Source organism: Mesitornis unicolor, unplaced genomic scaffold, assembly GCF_000695765.1.
Source record: "Mesitornis unicolor isolate BGI_N332 unplaced genomic scaffold, ASM69576v1 scaffold37790, whole genome shotgun sequence".
Lineage (NCBI taxonomy): Eukaryota > Metazoa > Chordata > Aves > Mesitornithiformes > Mesitornithidae > Mesitornis > Mesitornis unicolor.
This window is the reverse complement of record NW_010159591.1, coordinates 1-21,689: the sequence shown is the minus strand read 5'-3', so window position 1 is coordinate 21,689 and position 21,689 is coordinate 1. Positions and strand designations below refer to the sequence as shown.

The window sequence follows — 21,689 nt, the reverse complement described above, 5'->3', positions numbered from 1 at the left end:
CGCTGCTGAGCCTGCCCTGCCTTTTGTGTAGAGCCGGCGGCGGCAGAGAAGCGAGGCGACCTGCCCACCTGCCTTCCCGGCCTTGCCACCTTCTCCCTGCCCAAGGTAGAAATGACCGAGGGTACCCGGCTGCAGAGGACGGGAGAATTTTCCTATAGAGCAGCTGTTTTGGCTTCCCTGCCAGAGATGGGTTGCTGACTCAGTTTAATATCTAGTGTCTTCAAAGCCTGCTTCATGACAACTCTAAGCTGAGACTTGGTGCCAGTGTTTCTATTATCTATAGGCTCCAAATCCAGTAAAGTTGCTGTCTAAGCTTTCTCACAGATCCTCTTGGTAGCACTGTTGCTTGGGAAAACAGAGTTCAGGTCTGCTATAACTTTTTCTTTTCAATGAAGTACTGGCTTGACTGGCAAGGCTTGACTGGCAAGAAGACGACACCCTGTGTAAGCCCAGGCCTCCCTCGGTTTGGAGGACATGGCATCAGGCATTGGATCTCCATCACCGTGCTCAGGGGGCAGCGATGATGATGAGATGGAGATCCTCTTGAACAACGCTATCCCCCAGCATCCAGGTATGCAGAGCCTGCAGGACATGCATGTGAAATGGGAGTAATGCTGGTCTCAAGCTGCATATGTGAAATACATGATGTGCTGGGGAATGTAATATTTTTTACTATGAGTCACATATGTTTTTGATTTTGATATATGAGTCCTAGGGGTAATTCAAAGTGCAAGGCTTGCAGCTCTGTGTCAGGTTGAGCCAACTTTGTTCCAAGCTGGTGCTGGCTGTTGGGACCTGTGCTTTGAGGAGCTGTGAGAGGTGGAGGCAGGGTGTCCAAGTCTGGGGTACCAAAATGCCTACAAGTTTCATATTTTGTGAGTGGGAAGGGGAAGAGGGGCAGTATGTGAAAGGGCAGGATGCCTGGGTTTATTTCATCTGGGAACTTGGACTGGCTGATGCCCAGAGCAAACTGCCCTGGGCTGTTGCGTGACCCACTTTCCTTCATCACCACACCCAATTATTGAGATTTCCTGTGGTTCTCACTCCATGCTGCTCACTCACCTTTGCTTTTCTTTTATTCATTGTACCTTGCCTTTTTCCTCGTGTTTTCATCCTTGTCATCAACGTGAGACTTGAGTTGGAGCCCTCAGTACTCTTCTGTTCTGGGTTTTCTGTTGTGGCTGCTGTTGCTCTTGGTAACTTGCTCTGTGGCGCTACATTTGGATTCTGAGCTTCCATGTGAAAAGGAATAATGTATATCCTGCTGTGCTGGATTGTAAGACAAGTTTGAGTTTTCCTACTAAGTCATGCTGTAGTATTGTAGTGTCATAAAAGAAATTGGTGCAGCTGGAAAGAGAAAATGGTGGTGTGGGCTTTTTGGATTTTTGTTTGTTTGGAATTTTTTTAAGCTTTGACTCTTAAGGATTTCTGGCACCTCTGAAATGTTAGGCAGAAGGGGACTGTCAGGAAGCCTTGTAAGCAAAATCTTGGTGAAGAAAAACTCTTAAAATCCCTGCGAGTTGGAGAGCTTTAGATAGTATGTTGGGAAGGATGGAACACTAGAGGCTCTAAGTCAGCACTTGGAGGTAAAGAAGAGGTGGGATCCCTGAAGTGACCTGGTGTTGCAGGACCATGGGAGTGAAGAGACCTATTGACTGGGAATATGGCAGGGCCCAGGCAGGGGACCCCAGGTTCTGAGAGCTCTACCCCTGCCATTTCACCCCTGGCTGTGGTAGCTCCTCTGACCTGTGGCTTCCTCCATCCTGCCCAGCTCCTGTGGTCAGGAGGCCATTTTCCCTTGGAGGGAGAAGGAGTGACTCTGGCTGTGTGCGGTGGGCGGGGCAGCGGGGGAGGGCGGGTGGCTGGGCTGCTCCTGCAGCCTGCCACAAAGGGAAGGGCTGTGTGGCCACCCCTGCCCCTGGTGGGTGTGCAGGCATGGAAGAGGGGGGCACAGATGGGAGCGGTGGTGGTGGGCATCTGGCTCACGTTCCTCTGGCTGGGCAGCGAGCTTGCTGGCTGTTGGCACAGCAGGAGGGTGTCGGGGGGAGGTTGTGTCAAATCCTGATTGGAATAGAGTTGCTGACTAACAACTTTCCTATGGAGGAGGACAAGTAGTGGCTTACTGGCCTGTATTTTGCGTGCAGTTGTAGGATGCTCTGTACTGCTGAAGGGACTAGACGTAGGTTTCTTGGGAGATCCGTGGACTAAAACATTGTTCTAGTGAAGTTGTTAAATGTGTTTGGTGTTTTGTCTAATTTTGATGTGGTCACCTATTCTGTGCTGTTCCTCTTTCTGTTGAGTTATGGAAAACTTCTGGTCTCTAAGATCTGAGTGCAACTGTGCTTGGAGATGGAATATTGTAGAAATGGGTGGTGTTGGGAGGAGGGGCAAAACCATGTGCAGGGGTAACTTACCCATTACTGGGTATCTGCTGTGAACAGTAATAGAGTAAACAGTTGAAAACACTAATGTGTGTAAGTATGTAGCAAGTAGTAAACTTCTTTGAGAAGTGGGCTATGCTGTAGGGCATAGATGGGGTTTGACTGAGCCATTGTTGCCTCTCTCCCTCCAGAGCCTGAAGAAGAGCCAGAAGAAGAGCTTCTATCAGAGGCGGAGACACCCAAAATCAAGAAGAAGAAAAAGCCCAAGAAACTAAAGGAACCCAAAGTGCCCAAGCTCAGCAAGCGTCAGAAGAAGGAGGTAGGGAAAAGGATGCCTAAGGTCCCACTCTAAAACATGGGTATATGGGGTGAGGGTGCTTACTGTTGTTGGCCTGTGGCAGTAATCCCTTGTGTGAACCCTCTAGAGCTTGGGAAGAGTGTGATGTTTAGTGCTTATCTGGGGTATTTTCTCACAGCTGCCTGATCTTCTTTCTCCCTCCTTCTCCAGCTGGGGGACAGCTCTGGTGAGGGGAATGAGTTTGTGGAGGAAGAAGAGGAGGTTCTGCGCTCTGACAGTGAGGGCAGTGATTATACTCCTGGAAAGAAGAAGAAGAAGAAATTAGGGCCCAAGAAGGAAAAGAAAAACAAAGCCAAGCGCAAGGAGGAGGAGGAAGAGGAGGAAGAAGATGATGACTCAAAGGTGAGAAGCTACCCTGCTGACTGACTGCTAGCTATTCCTTCCCATGTATCTGATTCTGGGGATCATTGTGCTGTTTGTGATGGCACATGGAGTTGGGACTGTTCATTCTCCCCTTCCTCCACTAGACCTGCTTGACTTGACCATTTTGCCACCTTGCATTCCTTCCCCTCCTCTGCCTTAAACACACCTAGAATGTATATTGAATCCAAAGACTTTTCCCACCTCCACTGATGTTCTGTTGAGGCTGTGTCCTATGGTGGTGAAAAGTGATGGGGGGGGGAATCCCCCCCCTCATGAGCAGAACTAGAGCTTTCTCTGAGTTGCTGCAATTCTCTTTGCACAGGAGCCAAAGTCATCTGCTCAGCTCCTGGAAGACTGGGGCATGGAGGATATCGATCATATCTTCACAGAGGAGGATTACCGCACTCTCACCAACTACAAAGCTTTCAGCCAGTTTGTCAGGTGAATTGCAGGCTTGCACCTGGAAGGACTCTAAAGCAAAAAAAGAGATGGCACAAAGACTGGGTTCCTTGGTTTTGGAACTTCTAGGCTCATTAGAGACACTAGTGTCCTATCTAGAGCAAAAAAGTGAAGCAAGAGTAAAATAATTGTTCCATATCTTTTTTGTTTTCCATGATTGAGATGATGCAATTCCTCAGACCCAATCCCCTTTCTTCCCTAGTGTGCCAAATTCCATTTCACTTTCCAAGCCCCTGAGCATTTGCATCCTCCCTGAAGTGTGAAGGTTGGGAGTGGAGAGATTCATTGGCTGTTGAGATCAGAGATTAGAAAGGAATGTAGTTTGAGATAGAGGTGCTGATGGGGGTGGAGGAATAATGATCTAGGTTTCAGGGTGGTTCAGTAACTCTTCCTTCCTTAACTGTACGCAGGCCACTTATTGCCGCCAAGAACCCTAAAATAGCAGTTTCGAAGATGATGATGGTACTGGGAGCCAAGTGGAGGGAGTTCAGCACAAACAACCCCTTCAAGGGAAGTTCAGGTGCATCTGTAGCAGCTGCTGCAGCTGCAGCTGTTGCAGTAGTGGAGAGTATGGTGACAAATGTGGATGCTGTCTTGCCGCAGCCCCCCGTAGATGTGCCACTCAGGAAAGCCAAGACAAAGGAGGGCAAAGGTGAGATGGAGAACCTGGCAGGATGGCAGAGGGTGAATGGTGCCAAGGCAATGGTCCTTCTGACTAGGGCTCCTCTGTTCCTAGGACCTAATGCGCGGCGGAAGCCAAAGGCCAGTCCTCGCATTCCTGATATCAAGAAACCTAAAACAAAGAAGGTGGCACCTTTGAAAATCAAACTGGGAGGATTTGGTTCCAAGCGCAAAAGGTCATCGGTAAGTGACTATCCTTCCTTGACCTCCTGTAGAGGAGGTGATGACATGCTGGAAATGCTGGCAAGCATGTCCGATTGCCTGCTCCCAGCACATGTGCCTGAGTAGCATAGCTTTTTCCTTACCTGCCTCAGAGTGAAGATGATGATCTGGATGTGGAGTCAGACTTTGATGATGCCAGCATCAACAGCTACTCTGTTTCAGATGGATCTACAAGCCGTAGCAGCCGCAGCCGCAAAAAACTCAAAGCTGGGAAGAAGAAAAAGAAAGGTATTGAGGCTTGCTCTTGGTTGGAGACAGAAGCACAGCTAAGAGCGTAGAAAGATTAGAGGAATGTCTGTGCAGGATTTGGGCATTTAACAGCATTCTTGAGGGAAGAGAGTTGTTTGTGAAGGAAGAACCTGATATTTTTAATAGGAAAAGGTGCTCGGGAGTTCCTTCTCCCCTTGGTAGGGAAACACACACAGTGCTGCATTTTTCTGGCCTCAGCTGCACTATAGATTTCATGGGTGGATAGGGGCTTGTTTTACTCCTGTTTCAGCTCTTGCTTCCTACCCTCTTAACTTAGAGCAAGAGTTTTGGATTCTGGATTTCTATATTGCTGTGTAGGCTGCTAGGAGAGTACCCTCCCCTGCTGTAGGAAGCCTGTACATCTGGCTTGTACCGCTGTAACTCCTCACCATCCTCTGCAGGTGAGGAGGACTCCACAGTGGCTGTGGATGGCTATGAGACTGATCACCAGGACTACTGTGAGGTGTGCCAGCAGGGAGGAGAAATTATTCTGTGTGATACCTGCCCTCGTGCCTACCACATGGTTTGTCTGGACCCAGACATGGAGAAGGCCCCAGAGGGCAAATGGAGCTGCCCACACTGTGTGAGTACTGTATTCCTCCGAATTGTGCAAGAGATTGTGGAGTGGGGCATCAGATAACTTGGGGCTGCTCCTCTGCAGTAATAAAACTAAAATGTGTGACTTCAATTTTCCAATTTTCCTCTCTATAGGAAAAAGAGGGCATTCAGTGGGAGGCAAAGGAGGATAACTCTGAAGGTGAAGAAATCCTGGAGGATGTTGTGGGTGATGCTGAAGAAGAGGATGACCACCATATGGAGTTCTGTCGAGTCTGCAAGGATGGTGGAGAGCTGCTGTGCTGTGATGCTTGTCCTTCATCCTATCACATCCACTGTCTGAATCCCCCATTGCCAGAGATTCCCAATGGAGAGTGGCTGTGTCCTCGCTGCACTGTGAGTTTCTGCTAGTACCATTCTCCTATTGCTACGAGAGATGATTGATCTCATCCCTTTGGATCATCATACTTTTCTGGAAATGCATAGTCCTCTGAAGACTGTCTCCTTTCACACTTGTGTTGTAGAATGTTGAGGCCTGGCTTTTTGTGGTTGGATTGTGCTTTGTCAAGTGGCTGCTTTCTTCAGGCTGGAGGAAGGACAGAGTTACAGCCACTGGGTCTCATGAGATTTGCCCACTTGCAGAGTAGTTGGGCAGTTTTGGGTTCAGGGTGTCAAGGCTCAATCTTCTTGGCAGGAGAATGAGTGCAAGCAAATCAGTGCTTGGAAAGTGTATTTTAAACTGATCCTGAGCCAGACAGTTGTTTTTGCACTGCAAACTCTGTAATGCCAAGCCCTTTCTCAGTAGATAGTTGGGAGAAATGTCACATTTTTCCAGGAAGTTCTTGAAATTAAGTATTATAAATGGTGTTAAGTGCTTTCATTAGGTGATAAGGACTTTTAAGACGATGAACAAAAAAGCTGCGTCAGGACATATCCCTATGCTGGGCTGATAGTTCTATACCAAGCTGTTTTCTGTACAAACTTTAGTTGGAGTTTTGGTTGGGTAGACTACTGGGCTCATCAAGTCTAGCAATTACTGTATTTCTTGTAGTATTTTGGAATTGGTGTGGCCCTGGGGAGACAGTTGAATGGAGATAACAAATTTAGTTTGTGGTTTGTCAGTCCTAGGAAAAAAAGCCAAACTGGAGAAAGCTCAAAGAAATGATGGAGATAAGAGAGTGAAAGCTTCCAAGCCCAAAAAGCAAATTCCATCTGCATAGTAAGGCTATAACTGAGGAGGAGAACTGTGACTCTGTATGCTTCTGCTCGTCACCACTTGTGTGTACATACACTCTGACGTAACAAGCTCTGTTTAACTCTTCAGTGCCCAGCTCTGAAAGGAAAGGTGCAGAAGATCTTGATCTGGAAATGGGGTCAGCCCCCGGTTGGCCCCCCACCGCCACGTCCACCTGATGCAGACCCTAATGCTCCTCCCCCTAAGCCTCTGGAGGGTCGCCCTGAAAGGCAGTTCTTTGTCAAATGGCAGGGCATGTCCTACTGGCACTGCTCCTGGGTGTCAGAGTTGCAGGTGAGTGGAGGATGCCGACCATGTCGTAAGGGTGGATAGTTGTGGGAGATACTTTGGATAATTGCAGGGGAAACACCTACTAACTGTTTCTGTCCTGTCTCCAGCTGGAGCTGCACTGCCAGGTCATGTTTCGAAACTACCAACGCAAAAATGATATGGATGAGCCACCCTCAGGGGACTTTGGAGGGGAGGAGGAGAAGAGCCGAAAGAGGAAAAACAAGGACCCCAAATACGCTGAGATGGAGGAGCGCTTCTATCGATACGGGATCAAGCCTGAGTGGATGATGATCCACAGGATCCTTAACCATAGGTAGGGAAACAGGCTAGCAAAGAGGATTGTCAAAGACCTTAAGTAGGGCTGAGGGAGAGTGGATGAGCTCTAAAGGGCAATGTGAGTGGGGGAAACTGGGGGTTCTTCTGTTGGTATTGTTCTTCCGTTTCTATTGCTTCGTTAAGGGATCCTTCTCTAGCATTTGAATGTATTGGGTGAATGCTGTCATTTCACTCTGCTTTTGACTTGCTGTTTTCTTCCACAGTGTGGATAAGAAGGGCAATGTCCACTATTTGATTAAATGGAGAGACCTACCCTATGACCAGGCATCCTGGGAAAGTGAAGATGTGGATATCCAAGATTATGACCTCTACAAGCAAGGCTACTGGAATCACAGGTAAGGGAATATCTAGAGGTTGTGTTCCTTTCCCTTCCCTCAAGAGAAAATACTGGAGTATGTCAGCCCCTTGCAATGGTTGGATATGTGAGGCTAGCCAAAAATTTACCGTCTTTGTTGCTGACTCCTTATTCCTTTGGGCAGGGACCTTGCGCCTGTCCACCACTTCATGAAGGTTTCAGCCCTGTTCTCTTGAGCCTATTTGAGCTGGGTGATCACCATCCTGTTCTTTGCAATAGTTTTGCCTTGATCTGTTAGAAAAGCCATTAAACTTACACATTCTTGGGACTGTCTCTGCATAGGGAGCTGATGAGAGGTGAAGAGGGCAGGCCTGGTAAGAAGTTAAAGAAAGTGAAGATGCGAAAACTGGAAAGGCCCCCTGAGACTCCCACAGTAGATGTAAGTTACTGTTTACTGCTTAAGAGCTGTCTGATAGAGCTGCTTTTTTTGGGGAGGGAGGCAGGTAAATAGGAAACTGATGGGTGAAGCACATATGATTCCAAGTTCCTTCCTGCCCCAAAGAACAAATGGGTTGTGCAGCCTTCAGATAAAGGCCCAACTTGTCCATTGGATGAGGGACTGGCTGGCTTTTGGTGAAAGGGCTAAAAAAAGAAGCTTTTCTTGTGGATACCTTTTGGTCATTTGGGAATTTTGTCTGCTGCTAGTATGGTGGTAATCTGTGAAGTCTCGTCTGCGTTAGGGAATATATGGGTGACTGGGAAAGGAGCCGTGGTAGCTGTCTAGCTGAGGTAGAGGATCTCAACTCTTCCTTCTTTCCGCTGTAGCCAACAGTGAAATATGACCGGCAACCGGAGTACCTGGATGTAACAGGGGGGACCTTGCATCCCTACCAACTGGAAGGACTGAACTGGCTGCGCTTCTCTTGGGCCCAGGGCACAGATACAATCTTGGCTGATGAAATGGGTCTGGGAAAGACTGTGCAGACAGCTGTGTTCCTGTATTCTTTATACAAAGAGGTGAGAGCTGGGAGGTGACTACCCAGGTGGATTCTGCCTGTGTTGGTGGTTACATTCATCTGATGCTCTTACTGACTCTCTTCACAGGGTCACTCAAAGGGTCCCTTCTTGGTGAGTGCCCCACTGTCCACAATCATCAACTGGGAACGAGAATTTGAGATGTGGGCCCCAGATATGTATGTGGTGACCTACGTTGGGGACAAAGACAGCCGAGCCATCATCCGTGAGAATGAGTTCACTTTTGAGGATAATGCCATACGTGGAGGCAAAAAAGCATCCAGGATGAAGGTACAGAGCTCTGCTGTAATGCAAGCCTAAACTGAAAGGAGAGATGCACTAAACTGGCTTTCAGATACTCTGTCTCTGGGAGCTGATTAAACATGTCGTTTCCAAAGGAAAATAACTACAAATTGTTGACTAGTGGGCATTAGACTCTTGCTCTAGACTGTTTGAAGGCTCCTACTAGTCTAAACTAATTCAGCGCTGGAGAAAGAGTTGACTGAGGTAGTACTGACTATAGGCAAGTGTCTCTCTCTCTCTTTCTCTCTCTTCTACTTAACCTGTGAAGTTGTGCATCATTTCTACAGATCTTAGTCAATGTCAGAATTGCCACTATATGAAAAAGACAAGCAAGTATGAACTTTAAAGGCTTTCCAAGGAACCAGCTGACAGTGAGGCCATATCTAGACATCTAAGAAACTGCATCCTGTGCCCAGACAGGAAGGAGGAGCCTGATCTGGAACTTGTAAAACTTTTGTCTTCCTAGTAAAAGCAAGATGAGAGCTAAAGCTTTTCCAGTGGCAGAGGCAGATAAGACTCCTTTGCTTCCCTTGAAGTTGAACTGCATTAAGTAATTTAAAGTTCCACGATGAACTCTGTATCTTTTAAAGTCAGTTTTTTGGATGATCTGCTCTTCTCCAAATCTCATTTCCCTAACATGCCTCTGCTTGCTGCTTATTTGTTAAACTTTTGGACAGTTGCCAAATATTGTAACACAGAAGTAGCAGGTACTGAGGGGATTGAGGAGACTTGCATGTGTTGAGAGAGTAATGGGAGATAAAAAATCTAGAATGGTTTGGGTTGCGTTTTGAATCTTGTGACAGGAAACTGTGGGTGTGAAAAGGTTTTGATGTGCTGTTTGACCAGGGCTCATTAGAATAACCTGGAGAAACACTGCATCTACTTTGTCCTGGAGCATTCCCCTATCCCATTACAGTGTCCATACTCTTCCTTTGCAGAAGGAGGCTGCTGTGAAGTTCCACGTGCTCCTCACCTCCTATGAACTGATCACAATTGATATGGCCATACTGGGCTCTATTGACTGGGCCTGTCTCATTGTGGATGAAGCCCACAGGCTGAAGAACAATCAGTCTAAGGTACTGAGAAACGTCAGTGGTTTATAGGTATGGCATATGGTGCAGGGAGAATGGTCAGAGCGTTCAGATTAGATAGCTGCTCCTAAGCACATAAGCTTGTCTGCCAGGTCTGAGTCATTTGTTCAGTAGTAAATTTGGTGCGTTAATAAAAAAGAAACATCAACAGCTTTCATTTGGAGACTGATTATCATTGGCAATGATTTCACTTTTATGCGTATCAGTGGTGAAAACAGCTTTCTTTCTGGGTGATTAGGCAACTGGTGTACACTGGAAAACAGAAAAACCTGGGTGGTGGTGTTGCTCTCAAATACAAACCGGCCTCTCAAAGCAGATCATATATCTGCATCGCCTCCGTTCTGGAAAGGCTTACCATACTGAGCATAAAACAAGTTGCGTGAGCACGGTTATCCTGCTTCCAGAGTAGGCTTGCTCTCTGCCTTCATCTAGCTTTGTAGCAGAACTAATTAGATGTTACAGAAGTGGGAGAGGTGGGCAGAGATGTTAAAAAATGCCTGGGTAGATTCTGAAAGCCATGTAGCTGCTTTTATGAGGCTGCACCTTAACTAAGCTTGTTTGAGTTCAGTAGACTTGACTGTACGTACTTAATCCAGCTCTTCCCTAAACCCTTGTGCCTTTAATTCTGGTATTGATTTGTCTGTCTTCAGCTGGGTTCTACTGCTCAGTATGCTAAAAACAATTGTTATTGGAAATCTGGTTTTATATGTTCTTGGAGACTGTGTTAAAACCAAATTGCCTCTTGATTAGTTTTTTAAATGGCTTTAGCTTTGGATCTTGGTGTAAGGCATCTTTCCAAGACATCACAGCTGTGCTTGCAGCCCAGTTTCCAGATCTCTTTTATTGTAAGCACTAAAACTGGGTGCCATTCTATGCTTAGCACTGAAATTATTGGAAGTAGTAATGAATGCTTACTATTAATATTCATTAATTGAAAGAGGATGAGAAGGCTCAAGGTTACTCTATGACTGATAGTTACAATTGGTTATCCACTAAGACCATTAAATCTGGCTTTTTCCAGAGCAGTCTCCTGTCCTGTAAGGACAGCTTCAGGTGTTTAGCTGTAAGACATGTCTGACACTTCATGACAGATTGCAGTTTTCTAACAAAGTTTTGCAGAAACAATTGGTAATTTCTGTATTTGGTTCCAAAATGATAACGTTTTTTGACTTGTAACTATGTGGAAAGATAAATCCCTGTGGAGGCCACCAGAAGAATGCTTCTGCTGTGATAACCAAAACATAAGTGGTGGTGGGTTTCTCTTCTTTTTTTTTTTTTGTTTGTAATCTAGTACAAGATACTTTCATTAAGTTTGACCTTGTATCATGCCAAGCGTAAAATAAGCAAAGAAACGGCCGAGCTCATAAATAAATAACTGCTTTATTGGCAGTTTGTGTTGGTGAACATGGTACACTTGTGCTTTTCAGTTCACTGCTTTAACTGCTCACTACATCTGTTTGGAATTACTTCATTGTTTTGAAAACCAGCACAAGTTACCTTACAGACACACTGGCAGACCCTTAGCTCTTTTTCTCCTCGGCTTGTTCAGAGCTCTGGAATGTTGCCAGGATTGATGTGAATAGGAAGAGTGACTTGGCTATTTCTAGAATTCTCAAGGCAGAGTAGTTGTAAGAACGTAGAATGCTAATTTAGCAGGAAAAAGTGCATAGTGTAGCAGTCTGGAAATGGTTGGTGGTCTGAAAGAGCTTGCAACTTAAAAGAGCAAAGAACCTACCAGCACCTGATGGCTTGTAGGATTTGCTGCAGTCATGTTTTAGCTATGCAGAACAATGATCCAAATGAGATCAGTCTAGTGACCCTGACTGGAATGGGAACTGCTTGAAGCTCTTGTCCAAACAGCTGATGTGATCTAAATTGAACCCTAGCTTGGCGTCAACTTTTTTCTAGGATAATTTTTTTTGTAGACCTATGACTTAATAAGCCTCTGACATGTTTGCATGGGGTGTTTTTTTTGTGGTTTGTTGACTTGTGAGTTTTCCCCGCCCTCCTGATCATTGTTCCTTGCTTTCTACTTCCCAGTTCTTCCGTGTGCTGAATGGTTACTCCCTCCAGCACAAGCTGCTGCTTACAGGAACTCCCCTGCAGAACAACCTGGAGGAACTGTTCCACCTGCTGAACTTCCTGACGCCAGAGAGATTCCAGTATGTCTTGCCAAGCAAGTCAGCCTGCCTGTCTTGTCACTCCTATCCTCTTCCTTGGTTTTTTGCTCTTTTTCGTTTGTGGCTTTTGTTGAGTGTCTGTTTCTCTGCAGTAACTTGGAGGGCTTCCTAGAAGAGTTTGCCGATATTGCCAAGGAAGATCAGATCAAGAAGTTGCATGACATGTTGGGCCCGCACATGCTGAGGCGTCTCAAAGCTGATGTTTTCAAGAATATGCCATCTAAGACTGAACTCATTGTCAGAGTGGAGTTGAGCCCCATGCAGAAGTGAGTGTGAGAATGAAGAGCACACCTGCTATTGGACTGCTGTTTCACTATTCTGCTGTTCCAAAGAGGATGCTGAACCAGCCTCATCCTCGCTATAGGGCTTTCTACACAGTGGGTAGGAGGAAAATTTCTCACTTCCACAATAGCAGAGGGAGCGCTAATCCTGTGCTCTCATGTAAGGTATAAAGGGAGAGTGAATGCCACTGACAGAGCCTAGGTAGCTGGCAGGTAATGCCAGGAACTGTGCAAAGTTTAGCAATGCAGAGTTTAGCAAGAGAGCACTTCAGTCATTCTCGTGAGGCGTGTCTGAGTTGTACTTGTCTTTTTCCTTTTCAGGAAATATTATAAATATATTTTGACAAGAAACTTTGAGGCGCTGAATGCACGAGGTGGCGGTAATCAAGTCTCCTTGCTCAATGTTGTTATGGATCTGAAGAAGTGCTGTAACCACCCCTACCTCTTTCCTGTGGCTGCTATGGTATGTCTGGTCACTCTGGATAAGCAAATTCTCTGCTGGCTGTTACCAGGGAGCCAGTGAGCAACCTAGTGAAGCATGGAGGGGTTCCCATTCCTCTCTGCTTCTGTTTGTTTGGGGTTTTTTTACCTTGTCTTTACATAGACCTAACATACTGGAAGGCCTTTCCTTTTCCAATATCTTTGTATGTCAGGTAGGAGCATCTTGTGACTCATGCAAGATTATGAAGACAGTAAGAGTAGGGGCTAAGTCAACAAGAAAGTGCAGGGCACCTAGAAGTCAAATTGCAAGAGAAGGGGCATAGCGTAGCACTGATATTTCGTGTAAGTAGTGCTACACATTGTGGCTATGCCAAGCTAAATGACCAGATGTGAGTCAGTATCGGATGAACACAGCCAGGGACTAAAACCAAGCTACATCCCTTCAAGCTGTTTTCTTCTTCCACCCCATCCCTTACTTCCTCCCTTTTCTCTTTCTCTTCTCAGGAAGCTCCAAAAATGCCAAATGGCATGTATGATGGTAGTGCTCTTATTAGAGCCTCTGGAAAGCTGTTGCTGCTGCAGAAGATGTTAAAGAACCTTAAGGAAGGAGGTCACAGAGTGCTCATATTCTCTCAGGTATATGGGGGGAAAGAACCTTAAGGCTGGGAATGGGTTTTTTTTTTCTGAGAAAAGAGCCTGTTGATCTGGTATCCCCTTGTCCCTCATTCTTGTGGTGGTGGTTTTCTGATATGCAGATGACTAAAATGTTGGACCTTCTAGAAGACTTTTTGGAACATGAAGGGTACAAATATGAGCGGATTGATGGAGGAATCACAGGGAACATGCGTCAGGAGGCTATTGATCGCTTCAATGGTACAGAGTTTCCTACTTTTTGTAAAATAAAAAAATACTGCCTTGTATGTGCTTAGTGGCCAACATGGGATTGTTGTGGCCCAAGTCTTCCATTGCTTTCCTGGAATATTAAATGAGTGGTGATTTTCCCCTCAGGTGATGTGGATCAGATACAAATCCTTGTTTGAGTAAGGCATTCTCTATTATTTTTGTTCTCTCCTTTTGTCTAAGCTCCTGGTGCTCAGCAGTTCTGCTTTCTGCTTTCAACTCGAGCTGGGGGTCTTGGTATTAACTTGGCCACAGCAGATACTGTGATTATCTATGATTCAGACTGGAACCCCCATAATGACATCCAGGTGAGTCTGAATGAGACCAGTTACTGTGCAGTAATCCTGAGGGAGATGGGGAAATGAAATCATCAGGAGGAGAGAAGAAATGCAAGACTTCTCTAGAAATGTGCAATATTAGAATAGTGAGAATGGATAGAGATGAGAAGTGAAATAGCAGAGGGTTCTTCCAGGGCCCAGCCTTCACTAATGTTAAGAGCCAACATGAAGGCAACTGGGAAACTTGTGGAGGTAGGTGGGGTGTATCAGACTACTACTTCTGTAGCTCTAGGCTATTCTGAGCACATCTCTTTTCTAGGCCTTCAGTCGTGCACACAGAATTGGACAGAACAAGAAAGTGATGATATACCGCTTTGTGACAAGGGCCTCAGTGGAGGAGCGTATCACTCAGGTGGCCAAGAAGAAAATGATGCTAACTCATCTGGTAGTGAGACCAGGGTTGGGCTCCAAGACAGGCTCCATGTCCAAACAGGAACTTGATGACATTCTCAAATTTGGCACTGAAGAGCTCTTCAAGGATGAGGCTACTGAGGGGGGTGAGTGCCTGGGAGTAGAACTGAAGGAGGTGGGGATGTCCGGCTCCATATTTAGGGAGCAACTGTAGGCACAGTGCTGATTATAGCTCTACAGAGAGGTCTAGGAAGTCATTCCCTTTCCTAGTTCCTTGAGATCCACACAGCAACTGTGCCTGTGCTGTTTCCTCAGGGGATAACAAAGAAGGTGAGGACAGCAGTGTCATCCACTATGATGACAAAGCAATTGAGCGTCTGTTGGATAGGAACCAGGATGAAACAGAAGATACAGAACTTCAGGGCATGAATGAGTATCTCAGCTCCTTCAAAGTGGCCCAGTATGTGGTTCGTGAAGAAGAGATGGGGGTGAGTATGAGGTAGATGTCAACTGGTATCTTCTGCTGAATGACATAGGATCGATTAAGCAAATTGAGCTCTGATGCTCTTAAGGGCAAGCAGGCATGTATCTGCTCAGACAGGTTGGGAGCTGGAGTGTAGGGCTCTAAATTTATCTCTGTGCCAGGAGGAAGAGGAGGTTGAACGGGAGATCATTAAGCAGGAGGAGTCAGTGGATCCCGATTACTGGGAGAAACTGCTTCGTCACCATTATGAACAGCAGCAGGAGGATCTGGCCAGGAATCTGGGCAAGGGCAAGCGTATTCGCAAGCAAGTCAACTACAATGATGGCTCCCAGGAGGACAGAGGTACAAATCCCCAGGAACCTGAGGGAGAAATGGGTGTAAGTATATGTTGCTGGAAAGTAATGGAGTAGCGTCTCAGGCTCACGTGCTGTTTTTCTTTCAGACTGGCAGGATGACCAGTCAGATAATCAGTCAGACTATTCAGTTGCTTCTGAAGAAGGAGACGAGGACTTTGATGAGAGGTCTGAAGGTAAGTTCTGGTGAAGCCAGTGTTCCTGGGTCACTTTCTGAGTGTGAGAACAGCTGGGACTTGAATTTGGGTGATTTATGCACTTTGTGGTGCTGTTCTACAAGGGCAATGTTCACACAACAACGTGCTATGCATTGTCTCTCCTCCTTAGCTGCATTTCTCTCTTCAGCAGCTCGTCGGCCTAGCCGCAAAGGCCTGAGAAATGATAAGGATAAGCCTCTGCCTCCCTTACTTGCCCGTGTGGGAGGGAACATCGAGGTAAGTAGTACCAGGGTAGGTGTTCACATTCTAGCTGCTTCTGTAGAGCTCTTGCCCATATCTGTCTGTCTTCTCCTCTGTTCTAGGTCTTGGGTTTCAATGCTCGCCAGAGGAAAGCCTTTCTCAATGCTATCATGCGCTATGGAATGCCTCCTCAGGATGCCTTCACTACTCAGTGGCTTGTTCGGGACCTCCGTGGCAAATCAGAGAAAGAGTTCAAGTGAGTCTGCATTAGGCAGGGATGGAAGACTGGCAACACCTAGTCCTTCTGGGGAAGAATGAGAATTTGGCCTTTTCTGTCCTTTCCTTAGAGACTAAATTTCCTTAATGTATTAGTTGATTTTTTGTTGGGGGAATGAATTACGAGCTGGGAGACTCTAGTTCCTTCTTGGGCTTGACTCATCAGTCACCAAAAGCAAATGCTTTTAGAGGAGTAGCATGGCCACGTGAGCATGTAAGTAATACTGTCCCCAAGTCCTTCTTGAGCTTACAATTGTTTCTGGCTCAAGACTGAGTCAGCTATGCGTGCTTTATGTATGTAATAATTGTTAGGAAATTCTGCCTTGAAGGAGCCTGGAACCCCAGAACTTGTGTTACTGTGGGTTAGGAGTCTGAGTGGCTTCCCATATGTGTTGGAAGGGGTCTGATAATGCAAGTCCCCAGCTAACCTGGCTTATAGCTTAACTGCTTGTCTCTCAACTGCTCCAGGGCCTATGTCTCACTTTTCATGCGCCATTTATGTGAACCGGGAGCTGATGGTGCAGAGACCTTTGCAGATGGAGTCCCACGGGAAGGTCTTTCTCGACAGCATGTCCTTACTCGCATTGGGGTCATGTCGCTTATACGCAAAAAGGTGGGTGCCTAGCAGAGCAACAGAGCCTTCACTCTCCTTACAACTTGTAATCATTGGGGTCCTGAGCTAGTGACTTCCCTCTCTGTTCACACCTATTTTTGCTGTGTTCTGAGTGGTCTGTCTCTTCTGGTTTGAGAACGAGCTTTGTATGGCTTCTCCAGTGATACATCTTTCTCTGCCTCTCGTGCAGGTGCAGGAATTTGAGCATGTGAATGGCCGTTGGAGTATGCCAGAACTGGCAGAGATAGAAGAGAACAAGAAACTTTCACAACCAAGCTCACCATCCCCCAAAACTCCAACTCCTTCAACACCAGGGGATACACAGCCTAATACACCTGCCCCTGTCCCTCCACCTGGTGAGAGCTCCCTTTTTGTGCAGTCCTCTGTCCTGACCTCATCCTGTCTGTTTCCCCCTCACCAGAGCTGTGGTGGTGGGGTCTGGGGGTGGACACAGATCAACTTACCTCTCAAGTTAGGAGGGCTGCCAAAGACATGTGCAAGCTCTTAAAGGCAAGAGAGGACACCAGCTTTTCTTCCATGAGCTGACATCAGTGAGAAGAGAAGCCTTGTATTGGTAGTGGGCAGGAAAGGGATGGGGGGGAGTCATCTTGAGTGATGTTGCTCTCTGGGACCAAAGGAGATGTGTACTTGATAACAGTGAGGGGAAGACCTTACTGATGGCTTCTCTTCTTTTGTCTGCTGTGCTGCTCTGGGGGGGGATATACACAGAAGAAGGAGTAAAAGTAGAAGAAGGAGCCAGTGCTAAGGAGCAAGGAGAGTTATCTGAACCAGAGAAAGAGCTCAATGCCTCTGCTAGTGAAACAGAGGTCCCTATGGAGGTGAGTGGGTTGCTTGTTTGCCTCATGCAATTAAAACTGTCTCTGCTGCTGCCTGCTCTTCTGTGTCATTTAGCTGCTGAGACAGGTGAGTTCTTGAAATGATATTTAAAGATACTTCTCAGGTCCTCAGAATTGGCCTGACAGTTATGTGCATCTTTGCTTTCCAAACTGCAGTGATAGTCCTTTGTTTCCATGCACTGCTTTACCGTACTTTTCATTGATTTCTGTTCTCAGCAGTGTGCCCAGCCTGTGGAGACCCCACCACAGGAAGCAAAATCCCCAGTGAACTCCGCAGAAAATGATGACAAAAAAGTAGAGGAACCAGAAGTGAAGGAAAGACCAGATGAGCCAATGGAAGTAGAAAGCAAAGGTATCTCTAGGGAGGTGGTTGAATACCTTGAACAGCAATAAACCCCCTTCCCCTTCAAATACTATTTTCCTAAAGCTGCATCTTCTTTGCTTCAGCACTTCATCCTAAAGAAACAGGTGTAAATGTAGACAATCAGTGGGCCTATTCCCACACTTAGAACATGGAATTAGGAACAGTATTAGGTTTCACAGGCTGAAGGACAAAACAGAATCACAGAATGCTTTTTTGTTGGATGGGACCTTTAGAGGTCATCTAGTTCAACCCCCTGCAGTGAGCAGGGACAGCATCAATGTGGACTTGCCATGTTCCCTTACATCTCATGTTCATTCCTCTTCTCTCTTGCAGCTGATGTGGAGAAAGTGGAAGACAGAGCACTTACTGAGAATCCTCCTGAACCTCCTATAATCACTCTGGATGAGAAAGGTGAGTCGGGATAATTCCATCCTCTCCTGCAATGATTCCTTGTGTGTCCAACTTGCTGCGGTATCTGCCATGTTCTTTTTAACAATCTCCTGTGTGTACAGATGAGAAAAAGGAGGATGATAAGAGAGATGTGGTGATGCTGCAGAATGGAGAGATGCTGAAAGAGTCAGTAGATGAAAGGCACAAGAAGGCCGTAAAGCAGCGCTTCATGTTCAACATAGCAGATGGTGGCTTCACTGGTATGAGAGCTTTATGTGCTTGAAGTTGTTTCTGTGCCCCTGCTTGTGTTGGTGAAATAACTTTCAACTGCACTGGTGTCTCTTGCCTTTCCAGAACTACACTCCCTGTGGCAGAATGAAGAGCGAGCTGCAACTGTCACGAAGAAAACCTATGAGATCTGGCATCGGCGTCATGACTACTGGCTCCTCGCTGGGATTATCAAGTATCCTTACCCCGATGGACCAGTTCTCTCCCCTTGTACATAAACTTATCATGGTGAAAGGGACCGCACTGGGTTTGACTGGAATACATTAACTGAGAGTGCTTTATCTTCTTTCACAAGAGTGAAAGTGATGGTGGGAGGAGGAGTTTCCTGCCAGCATAGTTAAGACTTAGCAGGACATAGTTCTCATTCCTTTTCCTTGGCTCCTGTTCTTCCCCTCTCTGCACCCCCTTTCCCCACCTCTTCTTGAGAACTGTATCTGCCTGGGCTGTGTATTCCCTTGCTCTCACTGCCTTTGTTTGCCTGAGCTCATCCCATCTCAGTCACGGCTATGCCCGTTGGCAGGATATTCAGAATGATCCACGTTACGCCATCCTCAATGAACCCTTCAAGGGTGAGATGAACAGGGGTAACTTCCTGGAAATAAAGAATAAGTTCTTGGCAAGGAGGTTTAAGGTAAGGATTTATCTTCAGTGTGATAAGTGCCTTTCAGCCAGCTAGACCTATAGGAACAAGAGCAAGAGCTTGCTGTTCTGAGTTTCCACCAAGAAAGTGAAGGCTTCTGCCATGCCTTTTCATTTTAGGGAGGCAGGGGAATAAGCAGTCTCTCTCAGGATCATGCAGCAGCTGTGATAGGAGGTCCCTTTACTCTAGAAATGGTATTGGGGAGCTTGGTTCAGTGGTGTCTCAAAATGTATGTTGAACAACTGGTATGCAGAGGATTTGAGGTTCAAGTGGCTGTTTCTATCACAGCTTCTGCTTGGTGTGCAACCACCCACCCAATGTGCATAAGCAGAACTTGGAAATGCTGTAAAACAGTGAAGAAAGGGTTGTCTTCAGTCTCTGCTTCAACCTACTTGGAAGTGACCATAACTTACTTATGGGAGTGACCAACCCAAATAAAGACCATGTAGCTCTCAATCTTGAGGCGAAGCGTTAATTCAGTGTAGTCTGGCTGATCAGTTCTGCACTAGCAGGATTCAGAATGATCTCTCCAAATGTCCCTGGAATGCCTAACAGTTTTCAGACTTCCTGTAAGTAGCATAGGATACTTCTCACTTCAGGTTCAAAGAAAAAGCTCTGTCTCCTTTGCTCCATACAGAAAGTAAAACAGCAAAAAGAATCTGAGGAGGAGTAAGAATTCCTAGGGGATTTATGCTAGTCTTCTATTACACTAGATGTAGCCTAGCTTTGTGTACCTGCCCTGGCTTAATGGAGCCCTTAATTGTTCTGTGATGTATTGAGTAAAGCCTAAACAAACTGAAGCTGGTGAAAGAAGGTTCAGCTGCAGGATATCACCCTGTGAGATAGAGAACTGGATCAGGGGAGGCTGGGGGTGCAAGCAGGCTGTTTTTCAGGCAGTACTGGACAGCTCTTTCTCATTACTGCCTCATCTTGCAGCTCCTGGAGCAAGCACTGGTGATCGAGGAGCAGTTGCGGCGAGCTGCCTACCTGAACATGTCAGAAGACCCATCTCATCCATCTATGGCTCTGAACACGCGCTTTGCGGAGGTGGAGTGCCTGGCTGAGAGCCACCAGCACCTATCCAAGGAATCAATGGCTGGGAACAAGCCAGCCAATGCTGTGCTGCACAAAGGTAATGCAGTGTGTTAAGCAAGGGGGCAGTTGGCGTTCCAGCGTCACTGTCCCTTCTGGTCTCTTCCCTGTGGGGAGTCCCTTTTCCCTCTGAACAGATGTCCCTTTCTCTTCCAGTTCTGAAGCAGCTGGAGGAGCTGTTGAGTGACATGAAGGCAGATGTGACTCGTTTGCCTGCCACCATTGCCCGTATCCCACCGGTGGCAGTGCGCCTCCAGATGTCAGAGCGCAACATCCTCAGCCGGCTGGCCAACCGCAGCAGTGAGCCCCCTCCACCGCCACCTCCCCAACAAGTACGTATCCTCTCAGCTCTGTGAGCAGAGACTCTGGGGAATCCACCCTGGGCCCCCAGCATCCATGGACCAGCATCGCCTCTCAGATCATCTTCTCTCGCCCTGCAGGTGGCCCAGCAGCAGTGAGTCCCTGGCCAGTGCTGTTGACCTTTCAGCCAAGCTGAAGTGACTCCCCCTACCCCACCCCTTCACACTCTGCCCCTCTGCCTGACATTCCTGACAGGGTGCTGTTTCCCTCCATGGAAGCTGCTGTGCAGGTCTCTGGGAGGAGGAGAAACTCCTTCCACTGCAGCCAGCCCCCTTGGAGCAAGGAGTGTGCTTAGGAGAGAGGGGGATGTATGATGGACTCTGTACATAGTGACTGGAGGCCACAGCGCCATGTCTGTTACACAGAGAACCTGGCTGCATTGCTCGCTGCCTCTACCTGGAATTCCAGTTTTTCATTTTTAAGTTTATTTTTGAGTTTGTTTACCAAGATGAGTGTGCAGGCGAGACCAAGCAAAAGCCAGGACAGAGACAAAGCTACCTCCATCAAGATCCTTTTTAATACAAAAACTGACCGGACTTGTCCACTAATAAGCAGCTTGAAGATCAAAACAAAAAAAAAAAAAAATCAAAAAACAGAGCAAAACCTTGGTAAAACTGAAAAATAAAGTTTCCTTGTATTTTAGTTTGTTGCCTCTGTTTTGTAGAAGAGGGGTGTAGGGTGATCCACTGGGACTAATCGCCTCTCTTCATACTCTTCCTGACCATTTTTCTGTACAAAAGCAGGGTTTGGGGGTATTTTTTACCTCTGTGAGTTCCTGTTTCCTCCTTGCTTTTTGCTATGTCCTCTTCCATGGCTTTAGGCCCGCTGTAGCTTCCCGCGGACGGCAGGGAGGCCCCGGCCTGGGCTGGGGGTGTAGGGTGATCCACTGGGACTAATCGCCTCTCTTCATACTCTTCCTGACCATTTTTCTGTACAAAAGCAGGGTTTGGGGGTATTTTTTACCTCTGTGAGTTCCTGTTTCCTCCTTGCTTTTTGCTATGTCCTCTTCCATGGCTTTAGGCCCGCTGTAGCTTCCCGCGGACGGCAGGGAGGCCCCGGCCTGGGCTGGGGGCGGACGGTATGGGGCAAGTCCCTCCCCACCTACCCTCCCTGCGCCGCTGCTCGGCCGCCTTGCTCGGGAGCCGGGCCCAGGCCCCCCGGTGTCTGACGTCACCGCCCCAGCCGAGCCACTCAGCAAGCAGGAGCGGAGGCACCAGCCAATGGATGGAGGCGGAGGGGGGGGGCCGAGGC

The 21,689-nt window shown here is 47.0% G+C and overlaps 1 protein-coding gene across 1 annotated transcript; it reads left to right on the top strand.

Annotated features, from left to right (window-relative positions):
* Positions 1 to 406: 406 nt before the first annotated feature.
* Positions 407 to 21,080, top strand: CHD4 (chromodomain helicase DNA binding protein 4). The gene is made up of 39 exons (XM_010187132.1): positions 407 to 571; positions 2,573 to 2,700; positions 2,890 to 3,081; positions 3,425 to 3,543; positions 3,972 to 4,213; positions 4,298 to 4,425; positions 4,557 to 4,692; positions 5,115 to 5,296; positions 5,425 to 5,664; positions 6,593 to 6,796; positions 6,901 to 7,106; positions 7,333 to 7,464; positions 7,767 to 7,863; positions 8,250 to 8,441; positions 8,529 to 8,729; positions 9,680 to 9,817; positions 11,873 to 11,994; positions 12,105 to 12,278; positions 12,615 to 12,756; positions 13,239 to 13,370; positions 13,490 to 13,607; positions 13,818 to 13,942; positions 14,232 to 14,469; positions 14,639 to 14,811; positions 14,969 to 15,149; positions 15,250 to 15,336; positions 15,506 to 15,594; positions 15,681 to 15,814; positions 16,303 to 16,447; positions 16,638 to 16,803; positions 17,177 to 17,286; positions 17,524 to 17,657; positions 17,997 to 18,079; positions 18,181 to 18,318; positions 18,413 to 18,521; positions 18,845 to 18,977; positions 19,923 to 20,118; positions 20,235 to 20,410; positions 20,519 to 21,080. Exons 1-39 carry the CDS (start codon positions 475 to 477, stop codon positions 20,534 to 20,536), a joined length of 5,757 nt encoding a protein of 1,918 aa, XP_010185434.1. The 5' UTR covers positions 407 to 474; the 3' UTR covers positions 20,537 to 21,080.
* Positions 21,081 to 21,689: the final 609 nt, after the last annotated feature.